The 17,445-nt window shown below is 34.7% G+C and overlaps 1 protein-coding gene across 1 annotated transcript in view; it reads left to right on the plus strand.

The window, feature by feature from the left end:
- Positions 1-17,188, plus strand: part of unc-13-4A (BAI1 associated protein 3) — a 94,873-nt gene extending 77,685 nt beyond the window's left edge. Inside the window, exons 18-25 of the mRNA XM_089731504.1 lie at positions 2,191-2,351; positions 3,409-3,499; positions 7,202-7,364; positions 7,570-7,795; positions 9,801-9,966; positions 10,956-11,115; positions 12,371-12,605; positions 14,048-17,188. Of these exons, the coding sequence (XP_089587630.1) occupies positions 2,191-2,351; positions 3,409-3,499; positions 7,202-7,364; positions 7,570-7,795; positions 9,801-9,966; positions 10,956-11,115; positions 12,371-12,605; positions 14,048-14,142 (1,297 nt within the window). The 3' untranslated portion in view covers positions 14,143-17,188. The remainder of the gene's footprint in view (positions 1-2,190; positions 2,352-3,408; positions 3,500-7,201; positions 7,365-7,569; positions 7,796-9,800; positions 9,967-10,955; positions 11,116-12,370; positions 12,606-14,047) is intronic.
- Positions 17,189-17,445: the final 257 nt, after the last annotated feature.

Consider the following 17,445-nt stretch of genomic DNA (forward strand, 5'->3'; position numbering starts at 1 on the left):
CCCTGTGCACTAGAATAAAACGATCCGATTATTCGCCTGTTGAAATCCCGTAGACAGGTACCAATTTTTTAGGGAATAGTTCCTGTGTGTTTTTACGAGCCACTTCTACGATGAATATAACATTATATTATATAGTTATTATAAACATCAAAACCCGCTAATTTAGTAAATTTTGGTAATGCGGATATAACCATTGGATTTATCACGGAGTGATGCGTTCCGGTTTGAAAAGAGAGATAACCATTATACAATTCAATTGAGACATCGACCTCATGCCTGAATGTGTGCACCATCTTTTACGTTCTGATATCTATGGTATCCTCTAACTACGTAACAAAAATTCTTAGTAATAAAATGATTAAAAAAATATGACGAAAAAAACTTTGACCAATCCAGAATATGGAATTTCATACGTAGAAAGCTTTCGATACAAATTAATGAAAGCGCAGGGTTTTATACCCATATTGAGCAAAAATACCAGTAAAAGGTCGGACTGTTGGACAAAGGAATTCTCCAGTTACGCAAAAACGAATCAGTTCTTACGTAACCCTACCAAAGCTTCGATCCCTAGATATCTAAAGCCAGACTACATTATTGTATGCCTATGTGTTTTGCCTTAAAACACATTCATTTGAAATTGGTTTGAAAATGCTGGTATAGGATATCTTCAAGTCGTTTTCTTCACACCAGTAACAATAACTAATAAGCTATAACAATAGCTTCTAAATTGCCCATATTAGTCTGACTAAAGGACCCGACTTAAGGGGGAACAGATTGCAATGATCGGATCCAGTGAACCTAACTTATCGATAAACGATCTGATATTCCAAATGTAGAAGTCCGACTCCCGCTGTCGACATCGCAAATGGAAGCCGTTTGTAAATTGCTTTCTTTCGGACTTTGCTCTTGTTGTAACCTACTTGTATAAATTTTACTTATAAAAAATACTTATGAGATTGTTAACATTTTACACTGCAATTGTATGCAGTAGCAGGTTTCCGTAGAGGATTACTTTAACTTAAATGTATTATTCGACATGCTACTTGTAAAAAAGTTTTCATGGGTAAAAGGTCGCGGCATGACGCCGAGCCTTAAAGAATTGGCTGGGCGACCTCGGAGCGTGTTATAATAGCTCAGGCATGTAAACTATTTTACTAAACTACGACAGAGTGAAAAGAAAGGTATGCGTATTAAATAAATAAACACATATAAATTCACACTGTACAAAAGCCGTTTTAAAGTGTTGCCATAAAACTAAAATCATTTCGCCATATTGACAGATTTACTGATAAATGTGCGGCTTCTAGCTCTATTTTATTAAATCGATCTATAATCGAATTTTATGAAGGCTAAGGAACTGAATTTCAGCCAAATCTAAAACAGCATCATACTCGTACAACTCGAAAGTTTAGAATACTTCTAATGACGATGCAATAATATTTTACCACCCAGCTTGTTTGATTATATGCCTGATACATGAGCCATTGTCTCTTGGTTCATTTAATAAAGTTTGCCATAACGAGTGCTATTTAGCTCGCTTGATAACGAGGTCTGGAAAATGTGTGAGATGCTTGTTGTAAATAACTAATACATTTTATACACTTTTAAATAAGTTCTTCGTAATCATGCTATGAAATAAATTTATTAATTTGAGTACAATTATGTTAGCACGGAAAACATTTATTTGTTAAGTGGTGTAGTACAAAAAAATGTTCACTTTTTTTTGGCATTTATTACGTACTAGCGACCCGCCCTCGCTTCGCTTCGGAAACATTAAATGTTATTGATTGATAGGCGAAACTCCGCGAAACCCGCCATGTTGTACGACGCGCGGTACGACAGTAAATGCGGGTGACGTCGCGGGGCGAAGCTAGTCTAAAAAGTAGCCTAAGTTACTCCTTAAATCATCAGCTACCTATTCATCTCATCCCTCATTGAAAGTCTCATCAAAATCGGTCCAGCGGTTCCAGAGATTAGCCGGAACAAACAGACAGACAGACAGACAAAAATTGTAAAAAATGTTATTTTGGTGTATGTACCGTATATACCTATATTTATTCATATGCATGTAGTAAAAAGCGGTTATTTCAAAACTACAAATAGACACTCTAATTTTATTTATATGTATAGATTACTAATAAAATAGAATTGTTTCAGTGTTTTAAATATCCATGCAATTTTTATATACAGTCTTTATCACATGAGATTGGTCTGGCGAGCTATTGGGGGAGCCGAGGAAGGTACTACTGGGGGCTCGCTGAGGCTCCTCGAGGCAGCCTGTGCTACTGCACTCCACTACACCGACTTAGTCCACGGACAACTCGCCGATCAGGGATATTACGAGAACCACGGTCGGTATAGACCAATATATATATATATATATTTTTAATTGCTTAGATGGTTGGACGAGCTCACAGCCCATCTGGTGTTAAGTGGTAACTGGATCCCATAGACATCTACGACGTAAATGCGCCACCCACCTTGAGACATAAGTTCTAAGGTCTCAAGTATAGTTACAACGGCTGCCCCACCCTTCAAACCGAAACGCATTACTGCTTGACGGGAGAAATAGGCAGGGTGGTGGTACCTAACCGCGCGGACTCACAAGAGGGCCTACCACCAGTATGAGTATCGTCATCATCATAGTCGGTTAGTCTTAGCAGAGCAGTCGTGGTCATGTGGAATTCTTGTTTATTAAAGCCTTGCCAGATGTTCTCCTTAGTTTACGAACTAAAGCTTGTCGCACGCACTCGTTAAGTGAGGTTTTAGTAAGGTCTTTGACCTGATCAGTCCAACGCATGGGGATTCATCATGTGTATACAAGTATTTTTAGTGTTGTAGATGGAACTTGCTTACGACCTTCTTGGTATAAATATTTACTGAAGAGATCATCCTAAATACTCCCACACCCGCTTGGACTCATGAGACCGTCCTTAGAAACGGAACGCATGACTGATTCACAGCAGAAATAGGCTGGATAGAATACTGATCCCTACACGTGTGCTTAAATACACCTTACAATTTCACCCTAATATTGTGTCCCTTCATTTCGAAACAGAACTTGAGATAATTTGTTCTGAATAATGTATATTAATTTAACTCGTATAGAATAATTTCTGTTGCTGACTCCTAACCGAAAATTCTTGAAAAAGACAATAAGGCAGCTGTAGCTCTAAATGAAGCTACCTATATTTAGTAATAAGATTGAAATCGAAATTACAAATAAAACAAAGTATATATCGAATTATTTGTAAGAAAAACCGTAACTGCTTTTATAAATCGCTAGTTTACATTTATGCTATGTACTAAAAAAAGTTCCTATAGAATTCTATAAAACTATACTAACCTACTATTCCGGGTATACAATCAATATGAAATGTTTATATTGTATTTATGTAATCTACATAGGTCAAAACAAAACAACCGAGGAAATATGCACGATCGTGAATAATCTGGAGTACGTCCGACGCTCGCTCTCTGAGTACGACGATGAACACATGTAAGTATGAGATTATTCCTGACTCGCATCGTATTGTACATAATCGAGCCCACACAATCACACCTATTAAATCGATACAATGATGTAATGTCCCATTGTATATCATTAACAGATATTTTTAAGAATGTTTTCTTCTGAAAACTTTGAATTCCTTTTCAAAATAGGTGGCGGCATTTGCGTTGTAGATGTCTATAGACTCTAGTAACCACTTAACACCAGATGGGTTGTGAGTTCTTCCACCCATCTAAGCAATAAAACATAAAAAATACTTTTTACTAGTCAAACGAATGCACAATTCTGATATTAAGCGTTCAAAGTCAATCGAGACCATAATGTGTATGGCATCTTCCATAATACGCATCTTTCAGACATTTTAGCTGTAATAGGTTCATAGTTCTCTTAAGGTACGTATGAAAATTCGTGTTAAAAATGGGCAAGGCAGTGGTGCCTAAGCAACTGTGCTCACAACCCCTAAATAGTTATTCTAATTGGAAGAAGAGGAGGACTTTGGTCTTCTTCTTCTCCCTCTTCTTCTCTGGAGGCGCCGGAGTCCGACATAACCCGGTTTATTACCCCTCTCGACCGGGTATCCGTAAATGGATTCCCCAGCGTTAAAAAAAAAGGTTCATTTATTTACGACCTATATACTAACATTCTTTTCTTATGATCCAGTCGCTCGTTTCTACTTACGTAGAGTATATTTAAAGAACGTGTATTATAATTGTTAAAATGCTACTCAGGATAAAATGTCTTTAATTTAAAAAAAACTACGAATTGACGATATAAACCTAGAATTAGTTCTATCCTCTATTGAAACGAAGACTTTGCAATGAAGACGATAACATTCTATCTTTATACATCAAAACACAGTTCGCTGATGCTCATCGTAGTGCGAAATATGCAACCTAACAAGCGAGAGAAATTTCCATGAAATACACGAAGCGTCAAAATTTACAAGTACTGAAAGGTGCGTCATTCTCGCGGATCCCGTCTAGCTGCATGTCAGAATCATTCGAGTTTAACTAATAGCGAAATAACGAGCACACATTCTAAAATCTGCAGACTGCTGATATTTCTCAAAATAGATCTCTTTATACCGCGTTGATGGGAAATTTAATTGAATCATAAAATCCTTTTTGCGAATAAGGAATGCGAGAAAGGAATAATGAGGAATCAAATAAACTTTCATTACAAGTTTCACTGAGCAAATTATTCCTGAATATTGCATTCAAGTATGAAAGCTGGACTTTGTAAATAATTTGCATCGAAACCGAAGCTTTCACTGGTTCGCTTTCAGCAAAACTAATTGTAGCAAGTCCTTTGATGTATAAAATCCACACATATATATCTGTAGCTGTTCAAAGATTAAAGGGTATTTTCCGAACAACATGTTGCGATGTAAACATGTCGTAACTTCATTTTATTATTTACATTAATCCGTCACTTTATAGGGACATTGTACACAAACCATTTAACTCTCTGTTAACGATGAGTTAAATTTGGCAGATCTGGGCTTTTCAAATTGAGAAGGGTTTTGTTTATTTACGTCTTTTTTATGGTCATACTTATTATGTTCTATCAATTTGATTGTTATATTGCTTTTGAATAGGAAAAGGTCTCTGGGGTAAGAAGGGATCATTTAATTATACGAGTATCCGAAACCTTTACAGTCAACGAATCATGGATATACACAAATATAGCGTTAGTAATTTCGATTTTAAGCCGCAAAACTGATAATTACTTGCGTCAATGCAGTGCTTCCGGGCTTGTTTGAACAATAATGAAATGACTATCGGAATAACTTGACTGTTCCGAAGGGAAAATATTTGTAAAATTGTAATCTGATCTTTGTTACTACAACATTTATGACAACGTAACATATTCCAATTATTGTTTGCAATAATTTTCTGAGCACATAAATCTGAAATGTACATGTTTCCGTTCAATCCTTTTTTAGAATTTCAGATTGGCTTTAAGTGATTATTCCAAATATAGCTTTTAGCCTATTGATCATATTTCTTTTTAAGCTACATGAAAACAACATAACGCATTTTTTTGTTCGAAGGTTTTATTTGATTAGTCGCTTAACTGCACTTGTATTAACAGTTTTAATTAAAAAATGTAACTTTTAAATATTAATAATTTTTTACTATTACTATATTTTTTCTATTTCCTATTAATTTTCTAAATACCTATTTTACAGTTTTTGTGCTCATGTTTCAGTCCAAAAACCATTAATTACATCTTAAAGTAAAAAAATTGAATTTTAATATTAAAACATTTATCATCATGTCGGTCTTTAAATAAAATTGTAGTCAACCAATCTCTTTGATATATCAAATTTGTACTAGAAACAGTTTTTAGTAAATGCTAAGAACTAGAAAGAACGTTAAGTTTCGTTTAAATGTCAAAAAGTGGTGCTTTTTTACATAAGCTAAGATTACTTAGAAAATCTTCCTTCAAAACCCCACCCTGATATAACAAGCGATACCAAGGATTAATAAATGTTATAGTGTATACAAACTTCAACAAAAAACTAGCCGTTGGTATTCAAATTTATAGAAAAAGTTTTTAATGTTAAGAGAAATAATAAACTAAATACTGCCGCAAAAAGCAAAATTTTTGATAGATGAACTAGTGCATCTTTTGACAAAATCCCTGCAAGTAAATAAAAACATACTCCTTGTAAAACAATCTCTAATGATGTTTATAAACGAACTAGCGGACCCGGCGAACTTTGTTCCATAAGCTTCCGAATGAAGTTTGATCACCATATTGAAGAATAAAAAAATAAAAAAAACTGTTTTCCACCACACGGTTTGTTTCAAACACATCAACCAGTCAACTTCAAAATTCTACTATAATGAACACAATTAACCATAGAATATCTTACGTTTAGCTGTCAGTTGCGTTTTGTTATAGTTACCACGTTTTATGTCAAGTCCCACGGGAATGTGATAAAAAGTATCCTATGTCCTTCTCCTGGTTCTAAGCTACCTCCTGACCGATTTTCAGCCAAATCAATTCAGTCGTTCTTGAGTTATAAATAGTATAACTAACACGACTTTCTTTTATATATATAGATGTATCGGTTACGTACAATAATGTACAATCTCCGTAACATGACATAACTAGCGATCATTTTCAGTTTTTCGTTTATTAAAAATCCTTAAGTTAAGTTTAAGGAGATCTGAATAATATTTTGCTGTGCCCGTGCTGGCTTGACCGGAATCTAATTTGCTGTCAAGATAAATAATTAACCAAACATTTAATAAGTTATCAAATACCTACCACTTAACCAGTCCAAATCCTTTCAACGTGATGGGCATCGTTATCATGATATGTTAACATGAAAATCGAGATGGTTTTGTATGATAATCTATATGTATATGTATATATAAAAGTGAATTGCTGTTCGTTAGTCTCGCCAAAACTGGAGAACGGCTGGACCGATTTGGCTAATTTTAGATGAATAAATATGAAAATTCTCTGAATTAAATAGAAAATAACAATTTTGTTTTACCTTTGATGTCCCCCCCGTCGGACGGATTCCTTTTGTTTGTTAAGTTTATTTTATACAAAAGTTTGAGTCTTTTATTTATCGATTGAGGCACTACGAAGTCTGCCGGGTCAGCTAGTACTTTCAATAGAATCACTGCCTTTTAGCTTAATTTTACACTGAAAGATATGTTATATAATTAGTGCCAGCGATGAGAACTCCCGTCAGCTAGTGCGCGGTGCTCTGGGTACTCTGGACGCGCGATCCGCTCGTGCTGCCGCCCCGCTGGCCGCAAGAGCACGACCACCTCTACGCAAGGCCGTGTTCCATCTAGCGTGGTCACCTGACACGCTACCTACCATACAGGTACGTACTTTTGTTTGTTTGAGATGATGTTTTGATGATGAGATGTTTTACGGTAGGCAACGGCTTGGCTCTGCCCCTGGCATTGCTGAAGTCCATGGGCGACGGTAACCACTCACCATCAGGTGGGCCGTGTCTGCTAAAAATGTATCTATATAAATACATATCTTATCAAATATAAAACTATATATTTTATATCCTCGTATAGGCCATAACTCCACTTTTGGAGTTCCTAGACCAGCACCTGTCAGCGTTGAATACATGGCTGCTTCCCCGTGCCTTCCTCCGAGCTCTTGCTGGTTGCTGGAGCGCCGTACTCAAGGAAGTGTCAACACAAGCTGATGCTGGAGGCGCTGAGAGACCTAGGGTGTACCATCACAGACTGAGAGAGGCTCTTGACTTACTCGCCGAGTTCTTCCACGCTGAAGGAAAAGGCATGTATCCTTAACTTACGTATCTACTTGGTTTCTCAAATTATTATTTATCCATTAAAGAATAAAAATTTTGCTAATATGAGTAGACAAGGAAATCAAGATAGAATATTCCTGGCTTGTGTTACAAAAAATTCGATACTTCAATACTCGAAAAGCTTATTTGTCTCTTTTATTTTTTGTTATTTAAGATCTTGTTTAATTTTATTTATTGTTTTGAATTTTATTGTGTGCAAGCTTAAGAATGATCATTGTAGTATTTTGACGAAACATCACTGTCTCATTTTATATTTAGAGGTGGTAATTGTCATTAACCTAACAACGAACACGAGGTTAATGACATTTACCACCTATAAAGGTTATCTGAGCCCCTATCTATGGTCGATCATACTAGGTGACCGATAATTGCTGTGCGATATGATACTGCGGATGATCGCAAACCGCTATGAAACACGTGGTGGTGTATATTGTAAGTATGCATGGGTACTTATCACCATCCTGTCAAATTCTGGGGCGAGCGGCATACGCTTCGGTTTCAAGGGTCGGACAGCCGTTATACCGAATCGACTTCGATCTCATGTTCCAAGGGGGGTGGTAGTATTCAGTGATGTCCATGGACCCAGGTAACTTCACACCGGATGGGATATGCGCTCGTTCACTCATGCAGGCGATAAAAAAGCCTGACTTTATTTCAATTATAAATGATTGAATATACATAGTTACTTTTGTCAACATTTTAGAGAACTTTATTCAATCCTCAACGCTTTGACGAGGAAAAGTACACGCTCAATGTTTTCCAATTAAAAGTTACTTTAATTAGTTTTTCGTTTGAGTTACTAAATAAAATTAACACGAACCAATGGTCAATTTACAGTCAAATTTGAAACGCTAACGAAAGCATTTCTTTTTTACATTTTTTGATAGCTCTTTAACTTTAACTTACTTAAATTGTAAAACATTCAATCTATAACAAGTAAATATTTCTAAATGAAATAAACCAATATGATCTACTGAAGCGAATAGATAAACCTAAGTAAGTGTCGTATTGACAAGATTACAAATAATTGTTTTTTTCTTTTTCTGGAAGTTTTGTCCATCGATTAGATGGACCACCAAACCAGTAGCGGTCCGCCATCCGTCATTGACAGACGGAATACGCGAAAACGACAACTTCTTTCGTTCCAAGAAAAAATGCAATTGCAAATAATCCCGCAGCGCCTTTTTTTTATTTCCCTTGTAGGCAGACGAGCATACGGCCTACCTAATGGTGAGTGGTTACCATCGCCCATGAACTTCAGCAATGCCAGGGGCAGAGCCAAGCCGCTGCCTACCCGACCAGTAGAATTATGGGACTCCGATGTTTAGTTAATAAAAATCCCCACTCCAACAACCGCTGAGCTGCTCCTCATCCCCACCCTCGGTTTTCGAATTAAATTCCAAATAGCCGCCAGCGCACACTACCTCATGCCGGACAATCGATATCATACCCATAGATAATACATATAAATTAGTTATAGATAAGCTACTCAAGCACTCAACTAAAATGTTTACGGGCGTCGGCCACTAGATGGCTTCGCTTCGATTAGTTTCTCATTGCACCTGTAGATGGTATTAACATATTACCTATCCTATATTTTACTGTTAATGAAGGATTTTGTAAATTTTCAGAAACAAAAAAATTATAAAATTTAGTTAATTTATTTATAAGAAATAAAGACTTCTATGATTTATGATTTTATTTATTTTCTGTTTTCTGTTTTTAGTTACCTATATAATAATTAAATGCTTTAACTTTAACAACATATAAGTTTAGGGGCATCCGTTACAAGATGTCGCTAGTTGCCATGCAAAAAAGACTTGTCTTAAAGTCTCGCAGTGTCAGGGCCCTGATCATACCAGTAACGAGCCTAGATTTTGACTGACATCTATCTATACGAATGGCTGATGATGTTTCATTATTTATGCTGTTTGTTTACGTTTTCTCTTAAAATAAATAACATTGGTTCAGGTCTCCCGATGACGGACGTCCACAACTTGGAATGGGGTCGTGTAGAACAACGCATGCAGTATCATCAGGCACCAACTGAGGAGTTGCTCGAATTATGGCTCGCCGACAGACTGGCTGAGCAGGCTCGGACACCAATGCCTTCGCCATATGGATCTATACTTGTCAGGTATAACTATCAGTGAAAATATTCCTAAGAATGTGTGGCGTCGTGGGACACCGGATAGGAACGAAGTTCCTTATTATAAAAATATTAATTTTAAGTTCTATTCGAGGCTTCAAGAAAATAATTATTCGGGCATACATTTTTTATTATGATTTTTTTATTGATAAAAATAAAAAAAAGTAGTTTACAAAGTTATCAACTTTATTTTATTCACAATGATTTATAAAAAATATATAATAAAAATATGTTATTTTTTCTACATGATTACAAAGTTAAGTCGTACACTGTGTGCATTACTAATTTGTACGTTATTACAAAGTTAAGTTGTACACTGTGTGCATTACTAATAAAAATCTTACGTTACGGACATTTTCCCCCGGTTAGGGTACCCCTCCGCATCGTCCCATAAGGAACTTCGTTCGAAAAAACATTTTCGTTTTAGATTCCATGGATAACTCACCAAGCGGCTACCCATATTTAGACAGAAGCTGCAAAATCAATAAAATTTAAATACGTCTGTCCTACCCAAAGTAGAAATAATTTGCTAATATTAATTAAATACCAGGGATATTCTAAATACGCAATTTCCTTGTGAATCCCTACATGGCTTTAGAGACTTCGTGGGGAGATTTACGGCAGAGCGATCGGCATGAACAAAAGATATGTTTTCACGATTTACAGTGAGATTAAAACACACACACAGATCGCAGAAAACCTTAAGAAATATTTAAAATTGTTCCTGGCATCAATAATTTGCATAACCATAAAATATACATATACACAATGTACAATTTTCTACTTATTATTCAGATAATATCTTATAATAGATAGATATCTTTAAAAATCAATTGAATATTCATTAAATCGGATTTCGTTTTAAAGGGATTCATTCATTCATTCAATCACCCGAAAAATCCAAATCGGGTTTTGTCTTTGAAAAATCCTGTCATTTTCATTCTGAAGTGGTTCTAATGAAGTCGTTTATATCGCAGAGTGTATTTCAACCACGACTCGCTCTGCGTGGAGGTGTTGTCCGCGCGTGACGTGATCCCTCTGGACCCGAACGGCCTCAGTGATCCGTTCGTAGTGCTCGAACTTCTTCCGAAGCGACTCTTCCCTAAAGCCCACGAACAAAGCACAAATGTTCAGAAGGTGAGTGAGCACAAACATTAGTGTTGCTGGTAATGTATTTTTTGACAGATAAAATAAACAAACTTACATATTTTATATATACTTACATATGTATGCCTTCATAAATTCGGTATGTGAAGAGTACAGTTTTGAGTATTTTACTGAACTTCGTTTCACAGTTTTCGTGGTCACGGACGACTAAGGTGTTATTCGTCGACATTGAAATATTATGTTAACAATCTTAAAAGAATTTATAAAAAAAAATTTTAAAACTTTTCGTTTCTATTCACACATAACTAACGAATAGTATCTTGATTTACTATTTTATTTTGTTATTTATCAATGACTATTTTATTTTATTATATAAATCGGAATATATGAATTCGTGGAGGTCGATTGCTATAATACGCTGGAGACAACAATTTTTTTTTACTTAAAAAGCACCCCATTATCAACTGGTACTCGAAAGGAATTTTATGAGTTAGGTTCAATGCTTTTGCGTTCTAAAAAAAAAGGTTCAGACAATTTTTCGAAATGAATTATTATAATTCTAGATTCTAAGGGTCTGTGCACACCATGTTTTTTAAACGCGCCGTCGACGCGCGTTTGTAGCGATACAGACGCGATACGCATGCAAGTCAGACGAAACCTGTAGATCTTTGCACACCTGTATAAATTCAAATACGCGTTTGTATCGATACAAACGACAACAAACCGCTCTGTAGGATAAAACGCAATGTGCACAGGCCCTAAAAGTCATATTTGTGTAGATGTAATGTTGTACTCTGGGAGGTGTTAAAGGAAAACGTCTTCTTGCGTGTATTCCATGTTTAATTATCATCTTAATCCTAGCTTACAATTATGAAGAAGCCCATGTATCTGGGTGGTCCGCCTTATTAGGGGGAGGACATACGAGATTACACCTATTATTTTTTATTTTTTTAACTTAGATGAGTGGACGAGCTCACAGTCCACCTGGTGTTAAGTGATTACTGGAGCCCATAGGCATCTACAACGTAAATGCGCCACCCACCTTGGAATATAAGTTCTAAGGTCTCAGTATAGTTACAACGGCTGCCCCCCCACCCTTCAAACCGAAACGCATTACTGCTTCACGGCAGAAATAGGCAGGGTAGTGGTACCTACCCGTGCGGACTCACAAGAGGTCCTACCACCAGTAAAGATATTAATAATGTTATATACTAAATGCTATGCTAATACTATGCTATGCTATGCTATGCTATAATATTATTATATAAGTATACACACTTCATAGAAAACTCTGAACCCCGTGTGGGACGAGTGCTTCGAGTTCGCGGTGTCGTTGGAGTCGTGTCGGTCGTCGCAGGCGGCGCTCGCTCTGTCCGTGTGGGACCGCGACGTGTTGACTGCAGACGACTTCGCCGGCGAGGCGTTCATTCCGCTGTCGCGCGTCCCCGGGGTGCACACTCACGCGCCCCCCGACCCCCTGCGTCCCGTCGAGCTGCCCCTCATGCAGCTCCATGACAGGAGTAAGTATAATAAAAGCATTTCGACACAAAAAAAAAAACGACAACAACCCGCAGATAATGGAAAATAGTCATTCATTATCATCGTGGTTCTAATTTTTAAATTTTGACGTGACAACGTCTTATAATTCGATGGAGCCGGCTGCACGCACGAAAAAACATGACTCATGCGGCGTTACCTCGCTCTGAGGCGATGTGAGCGATACATCCGCGTGGACAGCTGCTATACAATAATACATTTACATGTTTTCGTCAAGTATCAAGTTCAATGAAAAGTGAATGTGGTGTCAATTGTTTATAGCAACGATAATTGCGATAATTGAAAAATGAAACCATTTCATCAGTATTTTCTTATGACGTTGTCACGTTCAACTATCGTCAGTTAACCGACTTTACAGACAACCGATTTTTTTTTCTACTTTTCTTCTAAAATCTTAAGTTTTTGTAGTTTAAAGTGTTCCCGCCTTTTTTCTTTGTACAGATACAATATTAACTTTTTTTTTTGCTTAGATGGGTGGACGAGTTTACAGCCCACCTGGTGTTAAGTGGTTACTGGAGCACATAGACATCTACGACGTATATGCGCCACCCACCTTGAGATATCAGTTCTAAGGTCTCAGCATAGTTACAATAGTTACTGCTACCTACCTAATTACAAACATCTTTATATTATTTAAAACAATTCCTCAGTTGCTCGAATTTCGAACTTAAGCCTTAATTTTCTTTTAAAAATCAGCTGAAAAAGATATTACCTGGTTTTTGAATACAGTCATAAAATGTGAATGTAGCTTTTTTAGATCACACTCAGCAACGAGAGGCGTGGTTAGTTTATGGATTTCTATTAACTTTTATAGCGATCACTACAGTGATGGCTATTAACCTCAATTAAGAACGTAAAAAATAAGAGATACTAAAAAATTATTTCGTTTCCATAAAACCTATTCCTATGTGTGAAAATCGAGATATAATAGACACATATCGTCGTTGTCAAACCAAAATCTGCTATGTGCACTTTTTGAGTTTTTTACTTTTTGACCTTTTCGTATAGTTCACAGCCCTATCTACCGTATAAAAAAAACTGTTATGTGTCTCTAGCTTTAATATTTATCTATAGATTTCATTTGATTTTCATTTGATATAGTTCTTAAAAATTCACCTTCATATAAAATTTTATACGAAAATTGTTTTTACTCGTTAATTCAAAATAGAGTTTTTGCACGTAGCAAATTTTGGTTTGACAGCGACGTTATTATAAAATAAAAAAATAGATTAATAGATAAAAATATATCTTTTCGTGTACGTAAAGAGCCAATTTAAATCTGAAACTTATGAAAAATGTTTGCGTTTTCTAATAACATGTTTAATACGTTAACAAAAATTGACAATATTACATGATTCATAAATAATTAAGAAAGTAGGTACTGTAATGAACCATGTATTTCCAGATCATCCGATCTTGCAGATACTGGAATCTCGCACCACCGATAAGTTCGCCATGGATTTCGTTAAAAAACAAAAATTGCGTTTTGCTGAACAGTAAATTTTATTTATCCTTTAAGATGCTACACTTCAATGTCTGTATTCACGCACAACATCCTTTGAATTTCGATAGATTAGAAAGAAAATCAAACCATTAAATTATTACTTCGAAATAACAAGTTACGTTGTCAATGTTGGAGTATTTATTTCTCAAATAAGATGTACGTAGTTGAACATCAGTATTAACGTTTAAAGTACTACAAAGACTGTTTGTAATTCTTCTATCCACGAGAGAATATGTATAAAATATAATATGTGTATGTGAAACTTTTAATGCATTTTTATATGTGTATAGAAACTACGCACCCTCGGAGCTTATGTCCTTAGCCGTTAGTCTCTATTAGAAGTTCCCGACCAAGTACTTTAAGACTTGTATCACTATTTCTTAAAGTATAATCTAGACTTTGTAAAGTCCTATTTTAAATAGATTTTACATAATCAAGCTCTAAATGTGAACAAACAATTTTTCAAATTTTTAATAAACAACGTATTAATTTCTTTTCTTTTTTCTTTCAAATAGAACTTCTATAACGTGCCAAGTAATATTATTTATCGAGCATACATGCATATCTTGTATACATCTGCGTTGTTATCTTTCAACGTTGATAACTCAGAATACGGGGCGTATTGAAACCGTTCTCGAACGAATTTCATTGTTAACATGTTACAGATTTCATGAACAGATTTCATTATTAACATGTTAAAAATCTAATAATTCTAACCAGTTCAAAAATAACACATGAAAATAAAATCACTGGTATAAAAGAAATCATTCTAATGTGGTGGGTAGCCATCATACAACGCAAGATATTTGCTGTCAAATATAATAAAACGACAGCAAATATATTTGCTGCCATTTATTTATATTTCCAAGATAAGCTTGCATTATACAAGTTCCGAACAACAACATTTGGACCGTCAGTCTACCGAGCAATATCACCCGCTCGGTGGAAGATCTTTCCATTCGTCGTTAATCAACTCCACACTAAGCAATGATTTTTGTAGTGTACGTAATGTAACACAAATAAAAAGCAATTAGGGCATTGAATCTATTTTTTCGAGGGAAAGCGGTGTGCTTCTGAAAGCTGCTCTCGCGTTACATTACTCGCTCACCTCTGAACCTACTAAAATGACAAATACTCATGCGTAACTTAATATGTACACATTGTTTTTCGTTCAAGTTACGAGAACGATCTCTTCACACCCTGTTTGCATGTAAACGATTTATATTAGCTCATTCTTTAACAAAAAAAATCCCAGTAGTTCCTATCTAAGCAGTGTTGTTGTTTCAAATTGTTTATGTGAACCAAGCACGATATCGAGCTTTGTAACAACCGTCAAATAATATATGTAACTTTACGTTTTACTTTGTCTTTGTCGACAGATTTTCGTCGCTAGTTTTAATGAATAATGTAAATATGATATAGGGCTTTTCACTAACACAGTCTCGGAAAATAATACTAAAGACGTTTATTCTGAAAGTTTTTCTTAAAATAAATTATAGATGATGCCAAAGTCAAAATACTTTGATTTCGAATCAATTTCATGTTTCATGAAAAGCCCAGCATCGTTATAAATGTTTTAAATATATCTTTATGTAAAATTTTATGTTCAATTTGTAGTTATACAAATAAATATAAGTATATTAATATCATAGGGAAAACATGTATTTCGATGTCTTTAATAAATTAGCAATCAAACATAATATATTGTCGTGTAACAATTTGGAATAAAACCTTATACGTATATTTATAAATGTTTTCTAAATAACGGTAGGTAATTGGAAAGAATCAAATCGTAGGTAACGTGGAATGATCTCGTAGAAATTATAATCATCTACGACGAGGGAAACTAGAAATAAAATTTCAATTCATTTCAAAAAAATTATGCTATTTATTCTGAATCTCGAAAACGGAATCAAAATTATACCGGAAAGTCAGGGGAGAGCAAAAAAAAACACTTTTCACTTGCTGACTTGCAAAAGTCGAGAAGCATACATCAAAAAATAGAATAACATATCGAATACAATACATATAAAAATCTTTCAATTAATTTAGGTATGGATTCTTAATTGTTGAAAATAACCATCCGAAATTACAATTTTGAAACATATTTAAACCTTTTTTAATTCAATGAATTTTGTACATGATAACTAATATAATTTTTAGATTGAGCAGTTTATTAAATAAAGTTTATTACGATTGATAAATTAAAGAATGTTTTTAACTGTAATACATGTATCATTGTTTGTCCAAATAATAAGATATTTTATTTTTCAATTCATAGGGTAGCCATATCGGTACAATTTATCATATCAGTATCAAAATTAATAATTCATAATAAATTTTATCAATTTTCACAGCGTCACAAGTCACGAGAACATTACGTTTTAAGACAAATTAAACATAATATCAATTATATTTTGTAATGCAATCGGCATAATATCTCAGTTCATCGGCTAATCAAAACTTTAGACATTCTTCTTAAGATCATAAAAATAAGTGAAAGACGAATTTTTTCGCGAACCTTGACCATTCCAGGCGTCAATTAAAAATAGGCTATGCGAAAATTAATTTACAAATTATATATTATATATATTTTGGTATGTATTGCTTTAAGATTTGAAGAAGACTACATTTTTAATGCAAATTCATAACTGACTTTTAAATTATTTTATTCGACATTTTGTAACGAAAAATATCTTTGATATTAGCTATATTTTTACCTGAAAAAAATTTGAAAGGGAGTGAGCCTGCGAGTCTGAGATCGTTTCGGCTTATTGCAAGGGTTCTTTGCTATGAAATAAATGTGTTACAGGACTTTGCTCTTACGTCATAATGTAACCTGATTCTTGCGTTATGAATGTCTACTTATATTTAAAATATAAATGTTTCTATTATACTATATACAAATTATGCTATTTAAAATGTATTGCAACTAGAATTGTGTGTCGAATTTATTTGAAGCTGAATGTTTATTATAATATAATATGTGTCGTTAACACTTGTGTTCCTGGCTTTAATAAATTAATAAATGTATTAAACATGTCATTGAGTTTAATTTAAAGAAAATCGTCTATATTATCATTGAATAATCTGACTAATTGAAATGTAGGAATTAAGTTGACTGATCAGACCTCCAAATTAAAGTATTGAGTAAAACTTCATTCAGGAGATTTAAAATTAATAGAAAATATAGAATAAAATATGAGGTCCTTAAAAATAATGCTCCTTCCATATTCGTATTGTACTTTGGGATACATTGTCATTGTGTGACAATACTGTCAATGATGCCATCAAAACAC

Source organism: Bombyx mandarina, chromosome 11, assembly GCF_030267445.1.
Source record: "Bombyx mandarina strain Sakado chromosome 11, ASM3026744v2".
Lineage (NCBI taxonomy): Eukaryota > Metazoa > Arthropoda > Insecta > Lepidoptera > Bombycidae > Bombyx > Bombyx mandarina.